The sequence below is a fragment of the Poecilia reticulata genome, linkage group LG18 (assembly GCF_000633615.1).
Source record: "Poecilia reticulata strain Guanapo linkage group LG18, Guppy_female_1.0+MT, whole genome shotgun sequence".
Lineage (NCBI taxonomy): Eukaryota > Metazoa > Chordata > Actinopteri > Cyprinodontiformes > Poeciliidae > Poecilia > Poecilia reticulata.
The window spans coordinates 8,525,622-8,548,325 of record NC_024348.1 but is presented as its reverse complement, the minus strand read 5'-3'; the positions used below and the strand labels follow the sequence as shown (position 1 = coordinate 8,548,325).

The 22,704-nt window shown below is 40.9% G+C and overlaps 1 protein-coding gene across 9 annotated transcripts in view; it reads right to left on the bottom strand.

The window, feature by feature from the left end:
- The window catches only part of chd3 (chromodomain helicase DNA binding protein 3), a 48,350-nt gene that overhangs the window by 12,145 nt on the left and 13,501 nt on the right, over positions 1 to 22,704 (bottom strand). For 6 of the 9 annotated variants that reach the window (XM_008435498.2, XM_008435503.2, XM_017310470.1 and 3 more), the window contains exons 19-39: positions 21,926 to 22,067; positions 21,530 to 21,661; positions 21,263 to 21,380; positions 20,684 to 20,808; positions 20,368 to 20,599; positions 19,853 to 20,037; positions 17,373 to 17,550; positions 17,044 to 17,130; positions 16,581 to 16,666; positions 15,659 to 15,792; positions 15,410 to 15,554; positions 13,875 to 14,037; positions 13,600 to 13,751; positions 12,197 to 12,389; positions 11,996 to 12,106; positions 11,790 to 11,921; positions 10,908 to 11,016; positions 9,938 to 10,070; positions 6,447 to 6,642; positions 4,127 to 4,290; positions 3,716 to 3,842 (exon numbers count right to left, since the gene is read on the bottom strand). In XM_008435498.2, coding sequence (XP_008433720.2) covers positions 3,716 to 3,842; positions 4,127 to 4,290; positions 6,447 to 6,642; positions 9,938 to 10,070; positions 10,908 to 11,016; positions 11,790 to 11,921; positions 11,996 to 12,106; positions 12,197 to 12,389; positions 13,600 to 13,751; positions 13,875 to 14,037; positions 15,410 to 15,554; positions 15,659 to 15,792; positions 16,581 to 16,666; positions 17,044 to 17,130; positions 17,373 to 17,550; positions 19,853 to 20,037; positions 20,368 to 20,599; positions 20,684 to 20,808; positions 21,263 to 21,380; positions 21,530 to 21,661; positions 21,926 to 22,067 — 3,044 coding nt within the window. The remainder of the gene's footprint in view (positions 1 to 3,715; positions 3,843 to 4,126; positions 4,291 to 6,446; positions 6,643 to 9,937; positions 10,071 to 10,907; positions 11,017 to 11,789; positions 11,922 to 11,995; positions 12,107 to 12,196; positions 12,390 to 13,599; positions 13,752 to 13,874; positions 14,038 to 15,409; positions 15,555 to 15,658; positions 15,793 to 16,580; positions 16,667 to 17,043; positions 17,131 to 17,372; positions 17,551 to 19,852; positions 20,038 to 20,367; positions 20,600 to 20,683; positions 20,809 to 21,262; positions 21,381 to 21,529; positions 21,662 to 21,925; positions 22,068 to 22,704) is intronic. The other 3 variants (XM_008435502.2, XM_008435506.2, XM_008435499.2) reach the window with 2 other exon arrangements.

Sequence of the window (22,704 nt, the reverse complement as noted above, 5' to 3'; positions counted from 1 at the left end):
GGTTACTGGAACATCTCAGAACAGAACTCTTTTTGTCGTGTTTTATGCACTTGGACAACAATGTAGATATTTCACTTCAGCTAGTTCGCTTCCACTATCTGGTTTTTGAATATGCAGGAGAAAAATACTTTTTGTGCATTTGATTCTTCAATCAAATAACTACTATAATAATAATTTAGTCAAATGTCAAAAACCCCTGGATGAAAATTACAACATTGATGATCACGGAAGAGGCTGTCTGCAGAAAAGTGCGGCACTCTCTGTGTGAGAGCATTTCAGGAAACTGCAGGTATGGGGCATAATATGTGATGTCCCAAAGGAGGTCTGCGCTATTGTATGAAAGGTGTGTGTAAATGTTAACAACCAGAAACCCTGTGACTGTGCATCAACCGATAAGCTTCAGATGAAGTATGTGGCTGTCTACTTGTGCACCCCACAAATCTAACCTTTTAGGAGGAGTGGCAAGGGGGGGAGCGGGGGGGGGATTCATTGTTAAAAGAAAGTCACAAATATTTTCTTCTGTGATAGGGAAGCTGGAGATAGTTGTTGGAAAAATGGATGAAAACCTGTTGGAGGCTGGAGAAGAGTTGAGACAGGGACAAAGATTCACCTTCAATCAAAGCAACAATCCTAAAGATTCAGAGCTAGCATGGAATGATTTAGATCAGAGCATGTTCATGTGCAGGAATAGCCCAGTTAAAGTCCAGACATAAATCCAGTTGACAATTTTTGCTAAGTTATGAAAATTGATGTTCATAGACACTGAACTTTTTTGCAGAGAAGAACAAGGGGAAAAGATTTCAGTCTGTGGATGTGCAAAGCTGGTAGAGACATACCCCAAAACACCTGCAACTGTGATTGCAGCAAAATGTGGCTAGGAGTATTGACTCTGGAGGCCAGTTGTAAAAAAAAAACAAAAAAAACCCAAAAGAAAACATTTACCATATTGTTGTGCTCTGGTTTGTGTCGACCCAGCAGATGAATCCCAGTAAAATAGATTATAGTTTGTGACTCTAATGTGGCAGAATATGACAGGCTTTAAGTGCATGACTACTTTTGCATCCATTTGGAGCAACTGGTGCATTCTCACATTTAGAAATCGCAGCTAAAACAGCAGATGTGGACTTAGTAAGAATATTTCTGGAGGTATTTTGTTTACCCGAGTGTGGGACCTTCTTTCAGTAAACTCCCATTAATGTAGGGAAGTTACAAGGTGGCAAAAAGTCTGAGAATTGTTATTTTAGCTCTGGTCCACCCCGCCTGCTCCCGTTGGTTTCCCCTCTCGCTGCCTGAATCATAAAAGGTCAGGAAGCAGCATGACCCCAATCAAGCCTGTAAATGTGGTCTCATAACCTGCCAGAGGTCTCGGACTGCACGCGGCTCGGCTCGGCCCGGCTCACGGCGGCGAGGGCCCCGGTGAGTCAAAAAACCACGGAGAAACACAACTATTTCTGAGCGACCAAACGCCGGGCCCAGCCCTCCGCTCGTTCACAAGTCACAACACAACGTTTACACAACCAGGCCTGCTGCGGTCTGCGTCCCACTGAAAATACCTTGGTACAAAGTCAGAATGTTTTCTTGGCACACTCGGCCTCAGACGGGCCGAGCATAATGACATTTTCAGCGATAGGCCCCTGGCTCGCTGAAATGCAATGCCTTTGACAGATGTCTCGGTCTGCAATTACAAAAAACTTAAGATACACCAAACGGGAGAGAGGAGAGAGAGTTAGTAAGGGAGAGAGAGAGAGAGAGAGAGAGAGAGAGAGAGAGAGAGAGAGTACTGGGTGTTGTGGTTTCTTCTGGAGGAAAGCTACTGGGGGAGTATCAGGTTCTACCGGTTATCTCTGCCACATCTCAGCTATCTAAACATCTCCGAACACGAACGCACATGCAGGGCAGAGAGTGCGTCTGGAGAGCACATGCTGTTGCCGAACTAATTATGGGAAAATAAATTCACCCGGCTGACAGTGAGTTGTGATAAAATGCAGGCAAGAGTGGTGGGATAGGAGCCCAAACAAAAAAAAAAAAAAGATAATATAATAATAATGTTTTAGACATTCTGCAATTTTAATTCAAAAGCTCTTAAGTTGGTAATAATCAAACTTTTCAGGAGAAACAATGCCTGCCTGGCCAGACTGAGCTTTATTATTGCACAATCTGTCGTTGGATCCTATAACTGCTGAGCTGACTGTTGAGCTTTTGAGAATGCCTTAATATAGAAGTGCAACACKTYTGTGTTTKWYTTTTTTTTTTTTTTTTKKCGATGTCTATTTCAGGTGTCTTTCTGGCAGCCACATCAGAAACTCTGCCACAGATGTTTTTTTTCCCTAGATATAAACTTCTTCCCCCCACCTCCTTTTTTTTACAACTCAAGCTGCTCAAGGTGATGAAGTGCTGCAGATATAAAAACAGTCCTCCTAGAGCAAAGTAGTTCTCAATGCCACTAATTTAAAACCTAAATAATTCTATTACACTAAGTAAAGAGAATACAAACTAAGATTTATGGCTTTCTTAGGAGGCCTGAATATGTTCCCCCCCCAATTCCCTTTGCTAAATGTTTTTCCCACAGCAACAGCACCATACAAAGACAAAATTCCTGGCATTTCTGTTATGATTGGAGCACATTTTGGCCCATTTTTATATCTTGCTTTATTGAGCATAAACAGCTCACGTTACCAGCTAATCAAGTCTCGACCCTTTATCGGGATCAGTGCTTCTTCAGAACCCACCGATGTCAAATGTTTCGCCACTGGGCCTGCAGAAGAACCGTGAGGGTGGAGATAACGGAGGCTTGCAAAACTATTCACAGTTCTTTAACCTTTTCGCACACTGACATGCTCCAGCCACAAACTTCAGTGGGATTTCATTAGACCAACACAAAAGTAGTGGATCGTTTGGAAGCAGGAAGAAAACTATGTTTTCAATGTTTTCTTTTTTGTTTTTTTTTAATAAATGAAAATCTGAAAAGTGTGGAGTACAATTCTTTTCGGCTTCCTGAGTCACTGAAGGTCACATGAACACTTTTTAAATGTAAAAAAAACAAAACTTGAAGAGCATGTATCCTCTTACTTCCATTTCACCATTATGACTTTAGTACATCTTAAAATATTAGCAAAATACGCTGAAGTTTATGACGATGACGTGACAAAATGTGGAAAAGTTCAAGACATTTGAATACGTCAGCAATAAACCGGATGAAGCGTTTTTGTTTTTGCCGTTTCCTCCTCTGCAGTCACATTACACATTATGTAGGTTTGTGGGTTTGTTTCGGGGAAGTCTCTGTGCTTTTAGAGCAATAAATCAGTTTCCTGCTGCAATCACAGGCCAATTTGCTACCTCATCGTGAAGTCAAATGTAACAGAAGATAAAAAGAGTATTCATGACTCCTATTGCAGAAGGTTTATGACAAACGCCTAATCTAATCGGTTCCTTCACCCGAGGCAGCAACAGCTCGATCTCCAAACCTCCGCCTCCCCGCCAACACACATAAATCCCTCTTAAATCATCAACTTGCCAAACTGTCACACACATCAAGCCCAGTGGGATTTTGCTTCACTAAATTATCTCTGACTGCTGTAATTATCAGATCCACAGAAAATCATGCTTTTTTTTTTGTTTTGTTTTGTCTTTGAACTCATCTCTTTTTTTCCGCTCATTCACAAACGTGTGTTACGTGTCACCGCTTCGGACAAACCAGTACCCGTAAAACACTGACCTGATATGAAGGATCCCGGTGGCATCTGGCTGTAGTTGGCTCCTCCCATGTGCAGGGCGCTCGGCGGGGCTGGGGTGAAGGGCGCGCCGTAGTTCTGAGGGGTGGCGTAGGGTCCCGGCGGTATGGGCTGCGCGAAGGCGGGAGAAAGTCATGTTGTTTAAAAAAAACAAAAACAAAAGAAGCACCTTGACTGGATGTTATGCAAGCTGAGAAAGAAATGCTGAATAAGTGATTGTGGAGTCAAGAAGAGCAGGTGGGTGACAGAATAAAAAGGCAGTGTGTTTTCATTGGACGCCCTCCATCTATTGCTTTTCCGCTGGCGGACGGAGCAGGTTTCAGCTTGTGAGTGAACCCATGTGTCGAAGTGTGTTGAGGTGTGTGTGTGTTGAGATGCGTGTGTGGGCTGCTGACCGGGGGCGTGTGCGTCTCGGTGCCCTTGCTGGCGAGCCGGCTGAGGATGCTCCGCTCCGACATCTGCAGGCGGGCGGCGATGGGCGGGACTCGGGACAGCGTGGCGGGCAGCCGGGTCACGTCGGCCTTCATGTCGCTCAGCAGCTCCTCCAGCTGGTTCAGCACTGCAGCGACAAGAAGAAGAAGAAGAAGCAAGAAGCAAAAAGCTGTTACAAAACAGCTTTCAAACGATGCTGGGTGGTTTTACCGAACAAATCGACATATTTCTTATTCTAACCACCCAAAGAGAAATTTTTTTAATTTTACTTTGTTTTTTTCTCTCTTGACACTGACTATTAGATAGCATCGTATTTATCAGATATGAGAGTTTATTTTCTTGATCTCTCTTTCATCACTTCCTTACATGAAATTAATCGTTGATCACAAGCTCAGATAAAAACGAGGATAAATACTGGAACACAAACACGGACGGGCTCACTTGGGAGCCAGAGAGGAAGTGTTTGGAGCCATCACTTAACACAGCGAGAGCTTATCTTCTCTACATGACCGAAGCTTTCTTGGGGCAAAGTCGTGCGGTCGGCACGGCAGGAAAGATTGCACAACAGATGGGTTGATCTGTATCTCTTTCATTGTTTGCCTGTGATTATCTGTCTGCCAATTTTTTTTTGTTTCCTTCGACTTTTCCCTGAATCCGGTTGCCTAAACATCCTTGGCCGAGTTTCTCACCGTCAATTATAAAATGGAAATTAAAGTCAGTTCCCATCCCAAAATGTGACAAGGTTTCTGACAACATGGGATTGTTCTGATGGGAGACTTTGGAGTTGAATCGAGACAAGCCTAAAAAATGAAATCAGAAAAAGTTTATTTAATTCACACGGGGGTCACGTGATGTTAAGATAAATGGGCCTTTGCATGTTGCAGAGACGCCACATACTTGTTGCAGCCATCTTTAAAGTTCTGGTTATGATTCTGCCTGTTTTTGTAATCTTATTTTATTTTAAAAAACAACCGAAGATGTGTTAAAAACGACCAAGTATTCAATCACTTTCAGGATTTTAACCTTTAAAATGTCACTTCAATTACTTTTCTTTTGTTATTCAGTCCAAAAAAAAAAAAAAAACCCATCAAATTAAAAAAATTAATTATTTTCCGGGAAAATAATAAGCAGGACGATGGCGATTACAGGCCGGGGTGAGTCAAAGATGAGCAACAAAACTGATTTGATTGCGTTCATATTTTTAGCAGCGACACCTTCCTGCCCAGAAAATGCTCAACAGAAACTTCTTCATCTCGGCGCCATGGCAGTATTTTGGAGAGCCGTTTGAAGGGTCATAAATCTAAGAGCTGTAACAGAGTAAGGTCGGTCGGTTTTCCTGGTCCAGACTCGACTTCAAGTCATACTCCATAAATTTTTTAAAAGGACTAAAGGTGGATCCTAGCTGTGGATTTTAGGGGGAAATATTTTTTTGGACATCGTACTTTCTTTCTCCACAAGATGTTAACTAATAAATATCATTTGATCTAAACCATTCCACTGTGGCTTGTCGTGCATCTTGTTTTGTTCTTCTGAAGGGACAGAAGAACAAAACCTCAAGGCTGAGAGTGGGAATGGATTCTCCTTAAACACCCCAATCAATTTTCTTTCATCAGAGGGTGACTGTTTGGGGTCAGACGATTTAAACTTTGTCTATTTGTGTCTATATTTACCAGAAAGCCCTCAGTAAATCTAAACTTAAGCAGCAAATTCTTTATTCAGAAATGATTGAAGTCGTCTGTTGTACAACTAAGGGTGCATATTATTTATTCATGTGTCATTTATCATGAAAAATTTATTTAAAAAAATTAAGATTTATTGTTGTCTAGGTCATTTTCAATCAATCAAGTAAAAAAAAAAAGCACAGTATTATGGGAAATGATTTTATTTTATATATCATTTTCGCCACCGTTTCTTCCACGAGAGCATCAATAAATATCAGTGAATTCCAAGACATGGTTAAATGTAGTTACTGTGTGCAGCTTAGTGATATAAATCACACTTCTTTAAGTGACTGGTGTCCTGGTGAAGAATGTTTCAAATAGGAACGTTTTTCAAACTACACAGTTACCCATCTATGTTTTTTAAATAATTTCCATCATTATTGTAATATATTACCACAAAATATTGTGATAATTGTTCATATTGCCCCTTACATTCAGGGGGAAAAAAAAGTGTAATCAGGGATAAAATACCAAAAAGAACATCACATCCATGCCCAAGATGTGCATCTAAAGTCATGACCAGAACCGCGTCCCGTATCGACGTGGCGGCGTTGTCACTCACCTTTGTGGAGAACGGCGTTGGCTGGCTTGTTCCCTGCCAGCGACTCCTTGCTGAGGTGCTGGTGCGACTCGGCCAGGCACTCCACCTCGGCGAAGCGAGCGTTGAGCGCCATGGCCGGGTGGCTCGGGTCCTGGGTCATGTTGAGGTAAGCCGCCCGCCGCAGCTGCTCCTCGATCACCAGCGCCTGCTCCAGCAGCTGCCAGCAAGGAAACGACTCGTTACATATCGAAAAACGACAGTCCAGGGGCTCAATATATGGATGGAAGCTCGGATGAAATTATGTCATAAAGGAGGAAATCTGGGAGGAAGACATAAAAGTTAGAAACCCAGTAAAATACATGTTTGTATTACATGAAGAATTGATAATCTGACATTGATTATTAAGCTGTGACACTAAATATTTAACCGATTCCGCAAGTTCCTATGGAGCTTGGGAATCAATATCCACGGTAAATATTTAAGCTTAGGTATTGGGCAACAAGGGATATTTTAGTTTCGGGTCTGAAAATGTTAAATTCCTATTTACTGAGTGGGAGGAAAATGTCACTTCTTCCATACAGGAAATCTTTCTTCCTCATTTTTTTTTTTTGTCCACTTAACCATAATGTCAAGTCATGCTGGTTTCACTGTTCCTTGGAAATGGGGTAGCAACACATGTTTTTTTCTCTCTCTCTAGAACTTTACTTTGTTTTATCTGAGAATCTCAGACGACTAACTAACTTATTTACCAACAGAAATTTTGCCAGGTGAAGCATCTAGAACCAGAAAAAAAGTCATGCAAGACTTGCAAGATAAAGCTTCATGTTTTCATTTTTGTTACCAAACAAACCCTTAACTAAATAAGAACAATAAAGACATTTAGTTGTTCAATTAGCTAATTCACAAAAAAAGCAGAAGTTCCTAAGATTAATCCCAACGTTAGTCACTGAAACTTTAAAAAACCTGAGGATAAAGGAAACTATGAAGTGGTTTGCATATTTGGTCGCTCTCTTGTAATCGTTTACCAGTTAGCAGTCTTTTCCAGACCTGCAGGTCCTGTCAAATCTTAAGTTGTTCTTCGAAATGATGGTATCAGCGTAGCGATAACGTGTTCTTCAAGCTGGATGCAACAAAGTCCATAAAGATCTGATGTAATAAAAGCATTTTAACCAAAATCCCAGGAAAAATGTTTAGTAAGACCTTCACAGGGTAAATTAAAGAAAACATTAAATGATTGATTAAATTATTAAAAACTTTGATTCCCTGGAAGAAAAATATAAAACCTTGAGAAAACGCTATAAAAGGGTACTTTGACCTTGTCGTCGTTTGACCAAAGTACTAAAAAGTCTATTTTTTTTTTTCATTTTCCGAGTCTGAAAATCGAACATAAACAACCAATCAAGTAGGAAAGACGAAGGTTCCCGTGTCACCCCGAGTTCAATACGTAATATGGATGGCACGGGTACAAAAGTTACAAAAATAAACTGCTTTTACACACTCCTCAGTCATAAATAAAGGACACACAGTACTGTACGATCTGTAATTGTGAAAATGCTTTTTTTATTATTGTTTGAAAACGTGAAATGAGCATGATTCCGCTCCTATTGGCTGCGCAGCTGGAAGGACGTGGGGTCGGGACGGGTAGACGGACGGACGCGCCGAGGTCAGCTCAAATTGGCTCACAGTAGTTTTCCAACTCACAACGCGTCATTCCCAGATGCCAGTTTTGACATTCCAGACCAACGGAAACGCAGCTCTACCTCACAATAACGATGCGCTGTTACAGTTAACAGTTTCTGGAGCTGGAAATTGGATTTAAAAATAAGTTTTTTATCCTTTTCCTCTTTTCTTTTCTTTTTTTTTTTACACAGTGCTCCATATTTTATGCAAAAAGTTTCTGCACTGGCACAAGTTTATTTACTTCCAGGGACAGAGACAAAGCTCTGGGAATCAATTGGCCGCAGCAACTTCTGGTATTGAGAATATCAGATTATTTTATTGATTTATAAAGTAAAGTCATGTAATAAGTGTTGCTGGCGTCCTAATATGCTTTAGTTTTGAATGTACTTGTGCAGGAATATTCTAATGTGCAACAATGTGCACAAAATTTCAATCTTAAATTTGAAGTATTTAGTGACATTGTAAGCCTTCAACTTCTAACTGGGTTATTTTTGTTTCTTTATCACATAAACCAAAATAGAAAACAAACTCTGTAGGAGACAAATAATAATAATAATAATAATAAAAGTTTAAAAAAAAGACACTTGTAGTGTCCAAAATGGGTATATTTTCGCTCATGCTCCGTTTTCCACAGTAAAAACACGTCTTGTTGACATTCCTCTCCTGTAATCTGAAACTCTGTATCCTGTGTGCAACAACCAATCACTACTCACCATGTGTGATTCTATCAGGACAACACATGGGTCATAAAAGATGGAGCAAAGAATTTGATTGCTAGTTTATTTTCGAGTAATGCACAATCAACAAGGGATTAAGCGCTCGGGAACAGAATGAGTTTATTTAGGCTGACGAGAAAAAAAAAAAGAGAAAAATACGAGGAATCTACGTCTCATTTTCCTTACAACGTTTAAAATTGTAAGGAAAATCCGTTTGAATTGTTTCAAGGTTTCAGTCAAATGTAATTTCTGAACACTTTGTGTAATTTAAGGATGAATTAAATGCTTATAATAACAGTGGAAAGCCGTCGACTGAATATGAAAGCTTCCGCGTTAAACTGACACAGTCGGTGCCTCGGATAAAATGCGAGTTTACTCAGAAATATTCTCTTTGCGCTGACTATTTGGCACACCGTTAAAAAAAAAACGAACACGTCAAACATGGATTAAAAAAAAAAAAAAAACAGGAGCCTGAGTCAAAAAATATAGACTTCATCTCATATTTGCCAGCAAATCCACTCTTGTTTACAACTGTATTGCAGGCATTTCATGACTAATTCAGACAAACTGTGAATTAGTAGTGAGTCCAGGAAAACCTGGCTATATATAGCAGTGTTCCAAAACAGGGAGTCGTGTTACACAACCAATCACAGCTGACGGTGTCCTGGAGGGAAATTTATGAGAAACTTTCCTTTTTTTTATATGTGTGTGTGCGTGTGTGTGTGCACTGTTGTCACCAGATTTAAGAAAAACTTGAAGAATTTGGTAAAAGGGAGATGGCAAGAAACAGTAGGAGTGGGAGATACAGTAAATGAGGATGTTGAGGGAAGGATCTGAAACATGCAAACCGCTCAAAAACAGGATGAGAGCCCTTCCAGAAGTGCAGCGGTCAGCAGTACCACTCAGTTGATATGTGGGCCTAGGGGCATCCGTCATTTAACCGCTGGACACAGTCAGGTGACGGAAGATGCTGAGACGTTTTAACCCTTTTTTTTTTTTTTTTAGCAATGGAAACTATTTCTTTTCGTGAAGTGAAAATGTGAAGAAGAAAAAGAAAACTTGGATAAATGTCTATCAGACATCAAAAGCAAAGCGTAAAAATAAAAAAAGCCCTACCTTAAAACGCCGAGCCAAAAACTTGTTCTTCATTTCCAAGAAGTTTCCTTTATTTGCCTGCGACTTGAACGGCTCGTTGACGATTGCGAACTGTGGATCGTTCTGGATGTCCTGCCAACGAGCGTAGCCATGTCTGGCGAACAGGTCAAGGGTTATTAAACTGTCTGAGTCAGAGAAGGAGCTCCTGTTTAGGACATTTTCAACTAAAGCAAATGTCACAGGTTCGGATTCTGAAGCTTATTGTACAAACAAATCACAGCATAAATGTGTATATTTTTAATTTATATTATTAGGTTGCAGCTAGCAAATAGTGTTAAGACATATGAATAGAAATTAAGACCTGGATCTCCTCAGAAATGTACAAACTTCGTCCAGCCAACTGGCAATAAATTTGCACTTAATCATGATAAGTGCAAATTTATCATTTGCACTTATGATAAATTTGTGCAAATGATAATATATATAAGTTAATATAAGCTTGTTAGCTTATATTAGCTTAATTAGCTAGCTTATATTAGCTAATTAACCCGCAGCTTTTCTTTAATATAAGCTAGCATAAGGGATTAGCTTATATTAGTAGCTAGTTAACAGTAGCCTCAACCACCTCGAGTCACAGAACAGTCCAGCCCAACCAACCATATTAAATGGCCCTGCCATGACAAAATTTAAGATCTGTGATTCATGTTTTTCCTGGGAAACTTACTTTTTGTAATTTAATTTAAGACATAGATATGCAACTTTAAGACTTTTTAAGGATGCGTGAACATGCTGGTACTAGTTTAATCCAAAAACTGCCTGTATAGAACAACATCAACTTCTAGCAGACACATATTGCCCGTTTACAAAGCTCCTTCTGGCTTGTTGACTTATTAAGCTGCCTTTCTGACTTCCAGTAGGAAAAAAAAAAAAAAAAAAAAAACATAAACAAACACAGCGGGGTCATCACCCGGGCAACCGCTGTCAAGGATACACCACGATTCCCGCCAGCAGCCAGAAGTCGTGTCGACGGTGCCAGATCTCGTTCATCTTACCCGAGGAGATGGCAGCCCGCTCCTCGTTCTGCCACAGAGTGTGCAGCTCTGCAGGAGGAAAACAACGAGGCCGCTTTCAGATCGCTTACCTTCCCGAGTTCCGACTGCAGCAGGTGTGTTTTTCCGCCACACACACCCGCAGCTTTTCTGGGTTCACGATCAGGTTCGGGGTAAATTTGGCTCCTTGGTGATATTAATTTGGAACCCTCTGAAAGCAGGACTTATGTGTCACATGTTTGCATAAGTGGGACATTTTATGTTGTTTAGACAACTGGACGCATGTTTCGGTCGACTGGTTAAAAGTATTTCCTGAATTACGCCTTTCTCTTCAAATGAGCTCATGTTTTTCTTTAAAAAAAAAAAAAAGAAAGTAGAAGTTGAATGTATTTTCCTGAAAAACTTGACTATTAAAAAGAACTAGTAAATATACTGCAAATAACATGCGGTCATTTCAAATTTAGGAGTTTTTCTAAGTATGCAATCCCAATAAAAGATTTTTTTTAGTCATTAATAACTGGAAGGATGACATTGCATTTCCCATGAAATATCATCCCACATATCACAACCTACTTTTACAAAGATGTTGCTTCATTCTTAGTTCTCTATTTTCACCAAATGTCATGTGTAACTAGCTGAAATCACACATCCAACCAGGCAAATGCTTCTACATTTCAACAGCAGTGCAGCCCTCATCTGTGACTATAAGTCCTTATATTGTGAAGCTCAGGGATTTTTTTATCGATGTTACTTCAATCATAAGATATTTTTTTTAGTGACTGACAAAATATTCTTCTATAAAAGCCAAAAGACCCAGAGCTGACCTGTGAAGCCGCCGTCTGCGATGTTGAACATGAAGCGCGGCCGCTCGGTCTGAGGCTTCCCGTTACCCTTTGTCGTCTCCTCCTTGGCTGCTTTGATCTCTTTCCCAGCATCCCTTTCACCTTTGACCTCTTCTGTTACAAAAATAGACACCTAATTATACAAAAGTAATGAACTTATTCCATCATTTTTAAGAAGGTTATCGCACCTCTCTTCAGGTCAGACGCCTCGGTTTTTTCCCTGGCTTCTGTTGCCTCTGAAGATGTTCGCATTTCGTCCCTCTTTTCCTTCTCCTTGTCCTCCCCGGACTTCTCTCCCTCTGCAAGTACAAGCTCTCTTAAGTCACACAGATCTTTTTTTTTATTATTACTTTTATCCACCGATGTGGAACAGCGTAAACGTGATTTACCCGACTTCTTTTCTGTAACGTCTGTGTTTTGTTTACTCTCCTCTTTGCTGTCCTCTTGTTGTTTGTTCTCCTCTGATGCTGACGACTCGGTCGGTTCCTTCCTGTCGTCCTCTTTGGTGTTACTCTCTTCTTTGCCGTCCGTCTTTTGACTCGGCGATGCCTTCTGCAACGATTCTTTTGCTGAGGACGAAAGCTGCCAAGAAGAGTGACAATCATTTTTAGTATATTTTAACATTTTACGCAAAGCTTTTAAGATATTTGAAAAGACATAAGCAAATCTGGTTGTAGAACTTGATGGTTTATTCACCAAATTTTCCCCAAAATCTTTTCAGATTTCATTAGAATAAAAGTACAAACTGAAGTCTATATTCATTAGGATTTTATGTAATAAACCCACACGACATCTTACGAATTTTCTATTTTTTTTTTTTACAATTACAGCTGGAGTCTATTGAGATGGCAGTATGTTTGAGCTAAATGTCTCCCCTGTAGCTGTTTATCTGCTGCGACCTCTAACACAGATTCTTCCAGTTTTCCTCTATTTAGCTTATCCAGCTTGGATCTCATCAACTCTGACCTGGTTTCCTGTCGCTCCTGACGAAATGCATAATGCGGCCACCGCCGTGTTTTGCCACAGGACTGACGATGTGTTAGTCTCTCGTCACATGTAGAGGTTTCCATGCGAGCCAAAATCGCCTCATTTCGTTCTTATCTGATCTGGTCACCACATGCTTGCGGTGTTCCCTGTGTGGGTTACGGTAAACTGGGAAGGGGAACTCTTCACTTCCTGCTACCAACGGGCTACTCCTTACAGCTCTTGCATAAAGGTCATATTTTTTGGAAAACATGTCTGGCCTTAGGAGTCGGCCTGTTCATTACTGGGTCTTCACAAAATTTTAGAGAAGGAAAATATTTGATGTCTTTACAGTAAAATAACTTCAGATTGTGCTGCATCCGGTTTTTATTTTGTTTCTTTTCTGTTGTTTTACTGATTTATATGCAAGAAGTGATATGATTTGAGCTTTTTATATTAATTTAGTTTAATTTGACGTGTAGGACAGGCATAAATATGAACCTCGTGCTTTTGTCTGCACTGTTTCAGTCAAGCTGTTTAAATTGTTGCAGTGTTTTGAAGTATGGATAAAAAAACTGTTTGATGACTGAATAAAAAAAAACTATAAATCAAGTTTGTGTATGTAAATGTGTACAATGGCCATTAAATGTGTTGGCTTTACTTTCACCTTGTTTGACACCAGCCTATAATTACATATAAAAGTTTATGCTTTAATTATGAAAATGATGAAAATATTCTCCGTTAGTTGAATTTTTCTATAAATCTCACATAATTTAGACTTTCTTCTTACTCCAGCTGAGTGGTCGGGGTTTTAGGGACACTGCCTCACCTCCTCTGTGTCGCCTGTCTTGTTGCCGTCCACCTCTTTCTGTTGCTCCTTCACTTTCTCCTTTTCTGCGGAGGCGTCAGCCTCCCCCTTCTCCTCCTCCTTTTCGCCCTCCTTCCCGTTCTTCTCCAGCCTCTCCGAGGGAGCAGGAGTCGCTGTGTGCGTTCAGACAGACAGACAGACAAACAAACAAACAAACGTGAAAGACAAGTCAAATTCCGGGGTGCCTTTAGTTTGGAGCGCCCCCTGCTGGAGCTACAGCCCGTCGCGTCGGCTACCTGGCTTCGAGGTGCACGGCGTGTTGTTGAAGCTCGCGTCGGGTGTGGGAGTCGCGGTCTTTGCGGCGGGAGAGGAGGCCCGGGAGCAGGATTTGTCAACGCTGACCTCGGGTTTGAGCTCCGGAAGGCTCCACCGTCCGTTGATGTGCTCAAACTCTTGGATCTGGACACGAGGAAGCCAAAACCGATCAAAACAGAAATTGAATAAAAGCCTGAGACGTGCATAGTTTATCAGTTACAATATATATATATTTTTCCCCCTAAATAAACCAACGGCATGCCGTTTGGACTTGGCAGCTTATCAAACATTTCCCCTCGATACAGACAGCAGAACAGGACAGCTGCAGGTCTAAACAGGTTGGACCACAAACTGGGTAGAAGATGTTTAAATGAAGTAAAATAAACTGGCAAACTGGAAGCTGCAAAAATCAAAACAACTCGCCGGAGGTCTTTGCGAGAAAGAAATTTGGAATTTGTGTGATTCTTTTTTGTTATCCACCTGCAACAATTAAAGAGTTTCTAACCAGTTAACATGCATTTTTATCAAAGTTGTTTTCTGACTGATGTTGAATTTTAAATATCAGAATCCAACTTGGTTCTGTTTCGGGGGGAGGGAAATGGCTGCACCAGTTGACGTTTTGAGGAACCTCTACTATGCTTATTTACGGAAATTTTAGTTTTGATCACAATTATTTACTTTGCGCTCGTACTCGACGCGCTGCAGCCAACACTGTCGCCCGAGCCGCAGTCACCCCTCGGTCCGAAACGTTTGTTTAAAAACTCATTTCTAAAAGCTCCAGACTGCTGTTAGTGATCAGGAGGGTCTCATTCTTTGGGCAGAGTTAGACTAAACATCATCCTGTGGTGTTACATGATGATTGGGAAACAGAATGGGCAAAAAAAAAAAAAAAAAAAAAAAGAGAAAAGATCAAATGGGCTTTAAGTCTGGTCAGACTGTTTAGAACTGTGTGTTCTTTGAGGGAGATGTTGTCTTTTTGGGTTTTTTTTAAAGTTACAACAGAGTTTCTGCAGGCCTCACTAAATCAAATTTAAGACCTTTTTACGACCATTATGAATGGAATGCAAGACTTATGTCCACAGAAATGTATGCATTTCGTCCTGCCAACTGGTGATAAATTTGCACTTAATCATGACAGACACAGAAATGCTAGCTAGCTAACAGAGTTCAACTCAGACATTTTCTGAAAAGTCCCCAAAAAAACTGAATATAAAAGATTTAATAGTCCAGTCTAGACAAAACTTAAGACCTGTGATTAACTACAGGCCAACAAATTTTTAAAATAAATTTCAGACATTTAATGCCTCAGTGAATGAAAGATGTCATGAGGTTAAGACTTTTTAAGACGCGGACACACTGTGTGCTAACAAAACTAGCCAAAGGGAAAACATCATTTGACATCTATAAACCTGACATGTTCTCCTTTAGTCCTTTTGACAAACCTCCTGCTTCAGATTAACAGAACTAAAATGCGGTCACAACCATCTCTGTTCTGCCCCGTCTGTCATTTTCTGACCTTCTTCTTGACCAGAGACATGACGCCAATACGCGTCAGGACGAGCTGCCGACACAAGCCCTCCCTTGGGACGCCGTCGGCGAACGTCTCAGCCCCGTCGGCGACGGGCTCGCACAAGTGGCGCATGAAGAGAGACACGTAAGCTCTGCGCGAAAAAGAAAAGGCAATAAGTTGATAAAAAAAACAAAACTACTTAGTCAGATGAGGATAAACAGACTTGATTCCAGCTGTATTGTTGTTTTTGCTTACTTGAATTCCTTCTCGGTTTTCCCCCTGAGGTCCCTAACGAGCCACTGAGATGAGAACGCGTCCTGAGACGGCATACCCCAACGCATCACCGCGTTCAGGAAAGCTTTGCGCTGCCGTGTGTTGAAACCAAGAACCTATCGAGGGAATAAGAAGCAAGTGAAAGTGACAGTTGAAGAGCTGAAAAAACACCTGTGGTTTGTAAAAAGTATCTAAATCCCTTGAACTTATTTACATTTTTTTCACACAACGGCAGGTTGAAACTGTTTCATTTCATTGGGGGAAATCTGGAATGCGGCATTCATAACAAACACGTGTGTTCATCTGCTCTACCGCTAGCAAACAATTGTACTGATTAAATAACATAAAAGTCAAGCAGTTCCCTAAAAGTCCAACAACATGCAAAACAAAACACCCACAGTTTACAGGACACACTTCCTGCTAAAGAGCCCCCTGGTGGTTGAAGAAAAATCCACATATAAACCGGAAAATACAATAGATGAAAAAAAATCTGAATGCTCTCTGGTATTGTTCAGGGAGCCGGACCAAATGTGGCGGAGGGCCGGATCCGGCCCCCGGGCCGTAGTTTGGGGACCACTGGTGTAGCTCCAGGAGACGTTATTATATATGTACAAAAAAAACGTTTTTCTGAGAAAGTTCAACAGCTTGATAATGAAAAAATAAACTTAGAGTCAAAACATGAGCGATGGAGACCAATGTAATTACATTACTATCAGAATAAACAAGAAAATTCACCTTTTTTTTTTTTTAGAAATGGATTAGCTTTACAGTGAACTCTCGTTTAAGATCAGATTTTTCACATTAATTATGAAATAAACAGGGAGCCGGTTTAGACCCATTTCCAAAATAATCACAATCAAACAGCCCAGAAGTTGAAGGAGGACTTGTTTTTCGGTGGACAGACCTCTAGGTTGCCTCCCACTCTGGCCAGAAGAGGAGGCAGAGGTTTATCTTTCTCATTCCTCAGCTGTCGACGTGACTGCCTCCGACCTGCGAACGACAGCAGCCAACAGAAACCATGACAAGCCACGGTGGAATATTAGCTGAGATTAAGGAGAGACTATTAACATTATGTTACAGATTTATCCTTAGATTTATCGCCGGTGGATGTCAAGGAATAATAAAAATTAAAAAAACACTCCTGATATGATTGAAGTTTTTTCTTCCATCTTTCTCTCCTGTAGGAGATGGTTGGAATTCTTGGCAGTCTAAACTCACGCGGTTCTGCCAGAAAAAGCCGCAACGACTAAATCAAAGTCAGACTGTGATTCAATGCAGGATGTGCCAGACAATCTTTCACAAGCAGTTTCCTATCGATTTGACGTGTCGTCTTCTGTATTTCTTTCCTTGTTTTTATCGCTCCTTACCTTCTGGCCGATCGTCGAAGTCCTCGTCCTCCTCCTCGGAGCCCACGGAGTATTCGGACTGGTTATCTGAAATGTCAGCATGCCACTCTGAAACAGCACACGGTGCTTTGTCAATAGGCCAGGCCCATTCCCTTCCACTCTGCAAATAATGCCTTACACCCCAACGCCTCTCAGGTAAAACACCAATCCAGTAAATTGGGTTGTCCTAAACAATATTTCTTTCTTAAACACAAGCTTGATCCTCTTCCTACAGCATCGGCAGCATGAAACAGCTGGCAGGACTTTGCCAAACTCACGTGAGCCTCCCCAGATCCAAAGCCAGTCATTACCTTGGTCTTCCTGCGCAGCGTCGTTGTAGTTCACAGGCTTGCGGTTCCTCTTCCCTTTACCTAGCTTGCTGGCCAGGTCCTCCTGCTGCTGCTCGTAATGATGCCGCAGCAGCTTCTCCCAGTAGTCCGGGTCCACGTTCTCCTCCTGCTTGATGATCTCCCGCTCGATCTCCTCAATCTACAGGCACACAGATTGGAAAAGGCTAATTATGCAGCAGACTCATCGTACTGTAATGTGCAGTAGCGGGGGGACGGTTTGCCAGAAGTCACGTTGGGGACGGAGCAGGTAAGGTAAGAGCACAGCTGAATTTGTGGCAGAAAACTAAAACAAACTGGGGTGAGAGGTCAGAGGTCACAACGACCCTCAACGTCAGTTGTGGTCAATACGGACTTGACGTTTTATCATGATATTTTGCGATAGCAATTAAAGTTGCTATCACAAACAAGGTCTTGAGAACTATTTATTACATATTTTTCAGGTAACTGTGACTATAGTCACAGAAACACAAATAACGCTTTTGAAAAATATTCCCAGGGTAATTTGTATCACTAAATTGCACACGGTAATTGTATTTCCAAATTTGTTGGTATTTATTGATGGTTTCATTGAACAAATGGTGGAAAAAAATAGTAAAACTATAAATCAATGCTGGGGGTGGGAGGTTTTAAAGATGATTAATTAGAATTTATCATAATAATGATAAATCTAAATTGTTGTCATGATAAGAAATTTATCACGAGAAATGGCAAACGATAAACAATATACATATCTACAATATCTATATCTAGAATCTTGTCTATTGTATATCTGTACTGTGTGCAGTACATACCATATCTACCATTCTAGATGTAGATATTGTAGATATGCACCACCATATCTACAGCGACTCAGTAGAACTGCAAATCAAATTGAGATTCTGCCACAAGACTAGACTGATGTTCAGGAGCTGGTTAGACAACCTGAAAACAATTTAGCATTAGATACATTAGGAACTAATAAGCCAACATGTTTAATAGGGAATTTGAAGGTTTAATCTGGTGAAAGATGATGTCAAAGTTCCTGACATCATTGGTGGAGGTCAATTTAATCCCATCCAAGGTCAGTAAGTAAATACGGCTGTTTTTAGATGTTCTGGTCCAATGACACCAACCTCTGTCTTGACTGAATTTAAAAACATTATTCAAAAGCCATAAAAAGTCAGGATGTGTCGAGGCCTGCCTGCAGTCTAATTAACTCGTTGGATTCATCATCACACTGCACCGCTCTATAATTACTTCTGCCGTGAGAGGGAGATTTATCATTTAGATCAACACATAAACTAACTGAACTCTGTCAGACAGATGTGATGTAAACAAGCCCAGCGCTGTTCTCGTGATCCCTGCGGCATGTCGGAGCCGCGGTGTCTCTGCCAGCAGAGGCGTTAATATCGCCACCATTAATGCCATTTCAAACAACGAGCGAAGCGGCGCTTGTGAACGCTGCGCAATCCTAATCATCTGCCTGCTCATCTGCACCAGCAGCTGGGAAACAAAAACATTCATGAAATCGGGGAAAATCTTTCGGCACGGCTATAAATAGCGTATTTTCCTATTTAAAGTCTCCTACAGGTGAAGATGAGAGACCATCAGTCTGAGTTATAATCCAACTTTAACTTTTTGCTTAAGTACAGTGATTTCACTGGGTTGTGTGTTTTTTTTTTAAAGCAACCCTAACCTCTGGACTTTTAAACATGGCACACCAAATGTTTTGATTGGCTGCAGTTACCAGTGAACCCGCCTCCATCTCCTGTTGAAAGAGGCTTTCCTCCTGTTTCAGCAGCAAAACTGGTGCTGCGTTAGAAACTGGGCAAAAACGCCCCTCATCGACATGGTACCAGTTTATTCTGACAGTCTTTATCTTTTACATGCTACTTGTCAGATTTTTTATTTTTGTTTTTATCATCATCGCCTTTTAATAAGAAGAAGAGCTCTCTTTTTTCTCATTGTGGGTTTCCAGGGAGTTTGCAATATGACTCCTGATATAGAGATAGTGTCAAAATGATACAAAAGGATAAACTTGGCAGCCTTTAGTTTCTAGGTTAACTAATATTCTCTGGAAAGGAAACGACAGCGTTGCCATTAATCTGCAGCAGAGCAGCCTCCCTGGAGCGTATACAGTTTCTGGGCCGAAGACCAAATAAATTAAAATGTTTATTTTGGATGATTCCGCTCTGCATCCTCAATACTAGAGAGCTCCACGTCTCTCCAATCTTTCTTTTTCAGTGTAATGCAAATTGTAAAAGAAACTCTACACCAGAACTTTCGCTGTTTGTGACAAGTGTGTGCAAACAAGAAAGAGTTTGTTTTAACTCTAACATCCGAGATACAAACAATACAACGTTGCATACCCCGAAATTCTCTTTAGCCCTGCCAGGAAGCAATCCGTTCAGTACACGTCAGCGCAACTTTGTGACTCTGCGTCGCCCCTGCTTCCATCTCACCTTGTCCTCCTCTCGGACCATGTACTGGGCGACCTTAAAGGAGCTCAGGTACTCGTTCATGTTCTGGACGTCCGAGTCGTCTGTGGCGTCTTGGCTGCGGTCCAGCAGCCTCTCGATGGCGGTGCTGTCATAGTGGATGACGCTGCCCTCGTCCTCGACTTTGTCCCCAGAGTTGTTCTTCATACCTGGCAGAGGCAGAGTCGTAAAAGCTCGTTAGAGGCTGCGGCTAATTATTATTTTAGTAATTGATTATTATGACGATTAATCAGAAAACAAAAATTGTTGCATTTTGCAGATTTTTCATTGAACTATTAAAGCTATTTTACATACTAGAGATACATTAAAACCATACAATTGTTGACTATACTTTAGTTAGCGATTAATCAAAGTGCTCGTTGACGACCTTTTTGATCGATTAATCACGATTAAACCGATTAATCGTTTCAGTTGATATAGTTTCAATCAGCAGAGCAAGCTTAGCTAAAACCACAGCCCGACACGCGTCATTTTCTCACCTTCTCCTTCATCCTTGAAGAGCTCCTCCGTCCCAAACTTGAGGATGTCATCCAGCTCCTGCTTTGTCATGGAGCCGGCCTTGGATCCCAGACCTGGCCGCACCACCAGGTGGGTCAGCATCATCTTCCTTTTGGCTACCTGGGTGATGCGCTCCTCCACGCTGGCTCGCGTCACAAAACGGTAGATCATCACCTTGTTGGCTTGCCCGATGCGATGAGCTCTGCTGAATGCCTGCGCGGGAAACAGCCCCGTTTCCGTTAAGGCGCAGATAAAGATGATACCGAAAACCTTCACTGCGGAGGAGCTGAACTGCACCTGAATGTCATTGTGGGGGTTCCAGTCGGAGTCGAAGATGATGACCGTGTCGGCCGTAGCCAGGTTTATGCCCAGACCTCCGGCTCTGGTGGAGAGCAAGAAGCAAAACTGACACGCCCCGGGAGCTGCAAGTGTGAGAGGGAGAAATAAATAAATAAAAAAAATAAATGTGGAGTGAATGCACTTTAAATACCAGCATAACTGGGATTGTATTCAACAGAAATAAAATGTGACAATGTGTGCAAACAGGCAGTATGAAGTTAAAATTTAAATAGTAATAAACACAAGACTGTATAATTGACTGACTGGATGTTTATTAAAACACTAACGTGTAAAGTCGTTTGATTTCAATGTTTTTTAACATGCTTGAAAAATACAGAAACCTGAAGTGAAACCTGGACGGAATTAAGGAACTGATTGAACATTTTTAATAAACACAGATCGGGACTTTATTTAAACGCAAAAAAGGGGATTTCTGTGTTGTTCTTCAAAACATTTGAACCTAATATTGTGTATCTTCTTATGTTTTATCACTACAGCCCTAATAATGATAATAATGATTCTCCTCTCCTGTCTTACCGTTGAATCTGTCGATGGCCTCTTGTCTCAGTGCGCCTGTGATGCCTCCATCAATCCTCTCGTACTTGTAACCCTCATAGTCCAGAAAATCTTCTAATAAATCCAGCATTTTAGTCATCTACAAAAAAAAAAAAAAAAGAAAGATACAGAGGAAATCTTTGATCGCCCATCCTGAAACTTCAGAGTGTGTTCATGAAGTTGCTCAGAAAACGTGCATGTGGTTGTGTTTTTTCGTGTTTATCCACGGTCTGTGTGTGTGTTTTCTACCTGTGAGAAGACCAGCACTCGATGCCCCTGATCTTTCAGCTTCCTCAGCATCTTCTGCAGCAGCGTCAGTTTCCCAGAGGCCTTGGTGAGGGCCGAGCCTTCGTACGCCCCACTGGGTGTTTTTTGGGCTTCCTGCAAGAACACGTGTAAAACAAAAGAGTTAACACTGGGGGACTCGTTTGAGTTTGCCGGCTGAATTTAGGGCATGAGAGTTGCACTACCACATCTCACCATAGGATGTTGCTATACAGCAAGTTCAGGTTTTTTTTTTAAAGTTATTTGCTCAAGAAAGTTGGTTATTTGAAAACAAACTTCAACTTTCTAGGCTTTCAATAGAGTTTTAATTTTGTATAAATGTTTCCTTATGTTCCGCCGTATCTATGTTTTCGCTCTCACCATGGAGGCGACAGGGAAGAGGTACGGGTGGTTGCAGCACTTCTTCAGGTCCATCATGATGTTGAGCAGAGACACCTGGTTTCCTCCGCCTTTCGAGTTCAGAGCCTCGAAGTTCTTGGTCAGAATCAGCTTGTAGTACTTCCTGTTTATCCCAAAGCAAAACGACAAAGCCATGAAATTAGGAAAAAAATAATCAGTGCAAAGCAAAACAAATTCTTTTAATGAGAAAATAACACTCAGGAAAAAAAAAAAAAAAGGACAATGAAATTTATGAATCGTGTTTAGTGAGAAGCACTCTAAGGAAGTCCTGTTAAATTCACTTTGCATTGATAAAAAACATGTCGAAAACTTTCATCCAGTTTGAATTAAATAATGTCCTAAAGACTATTTGTCAAGCAAACATTTTATTAAGTCCAAAGCTGAAATTTACTTCTTATGGAAATAAAAAAAACATATTAAATGTTTCTTTGAAATTCTCTAGCCTTAACTTCAAGTAAGATTAAAAAGTAGAGCTAAAAATGTTTACAACTGTGTAAGGACATATAAAAGAAATTTAATTAAATTTAATTCAGTGTGTGTTGGTGCCTGATATTTAATGGTGCTAGCTACACTGTAGCAAAGCGCATACAGCAAGTTAGTAACTAGTAGGCAAAAATGACTCTTTATAGTATGGACACAGAATAAAAGCCACAAATGTCTTGCCATAAGAGCATAACTACAAGATAATTTGGAAAGCAACAGTAAATAAAAACAACCATGTAGGTCTCCAACCACCTATT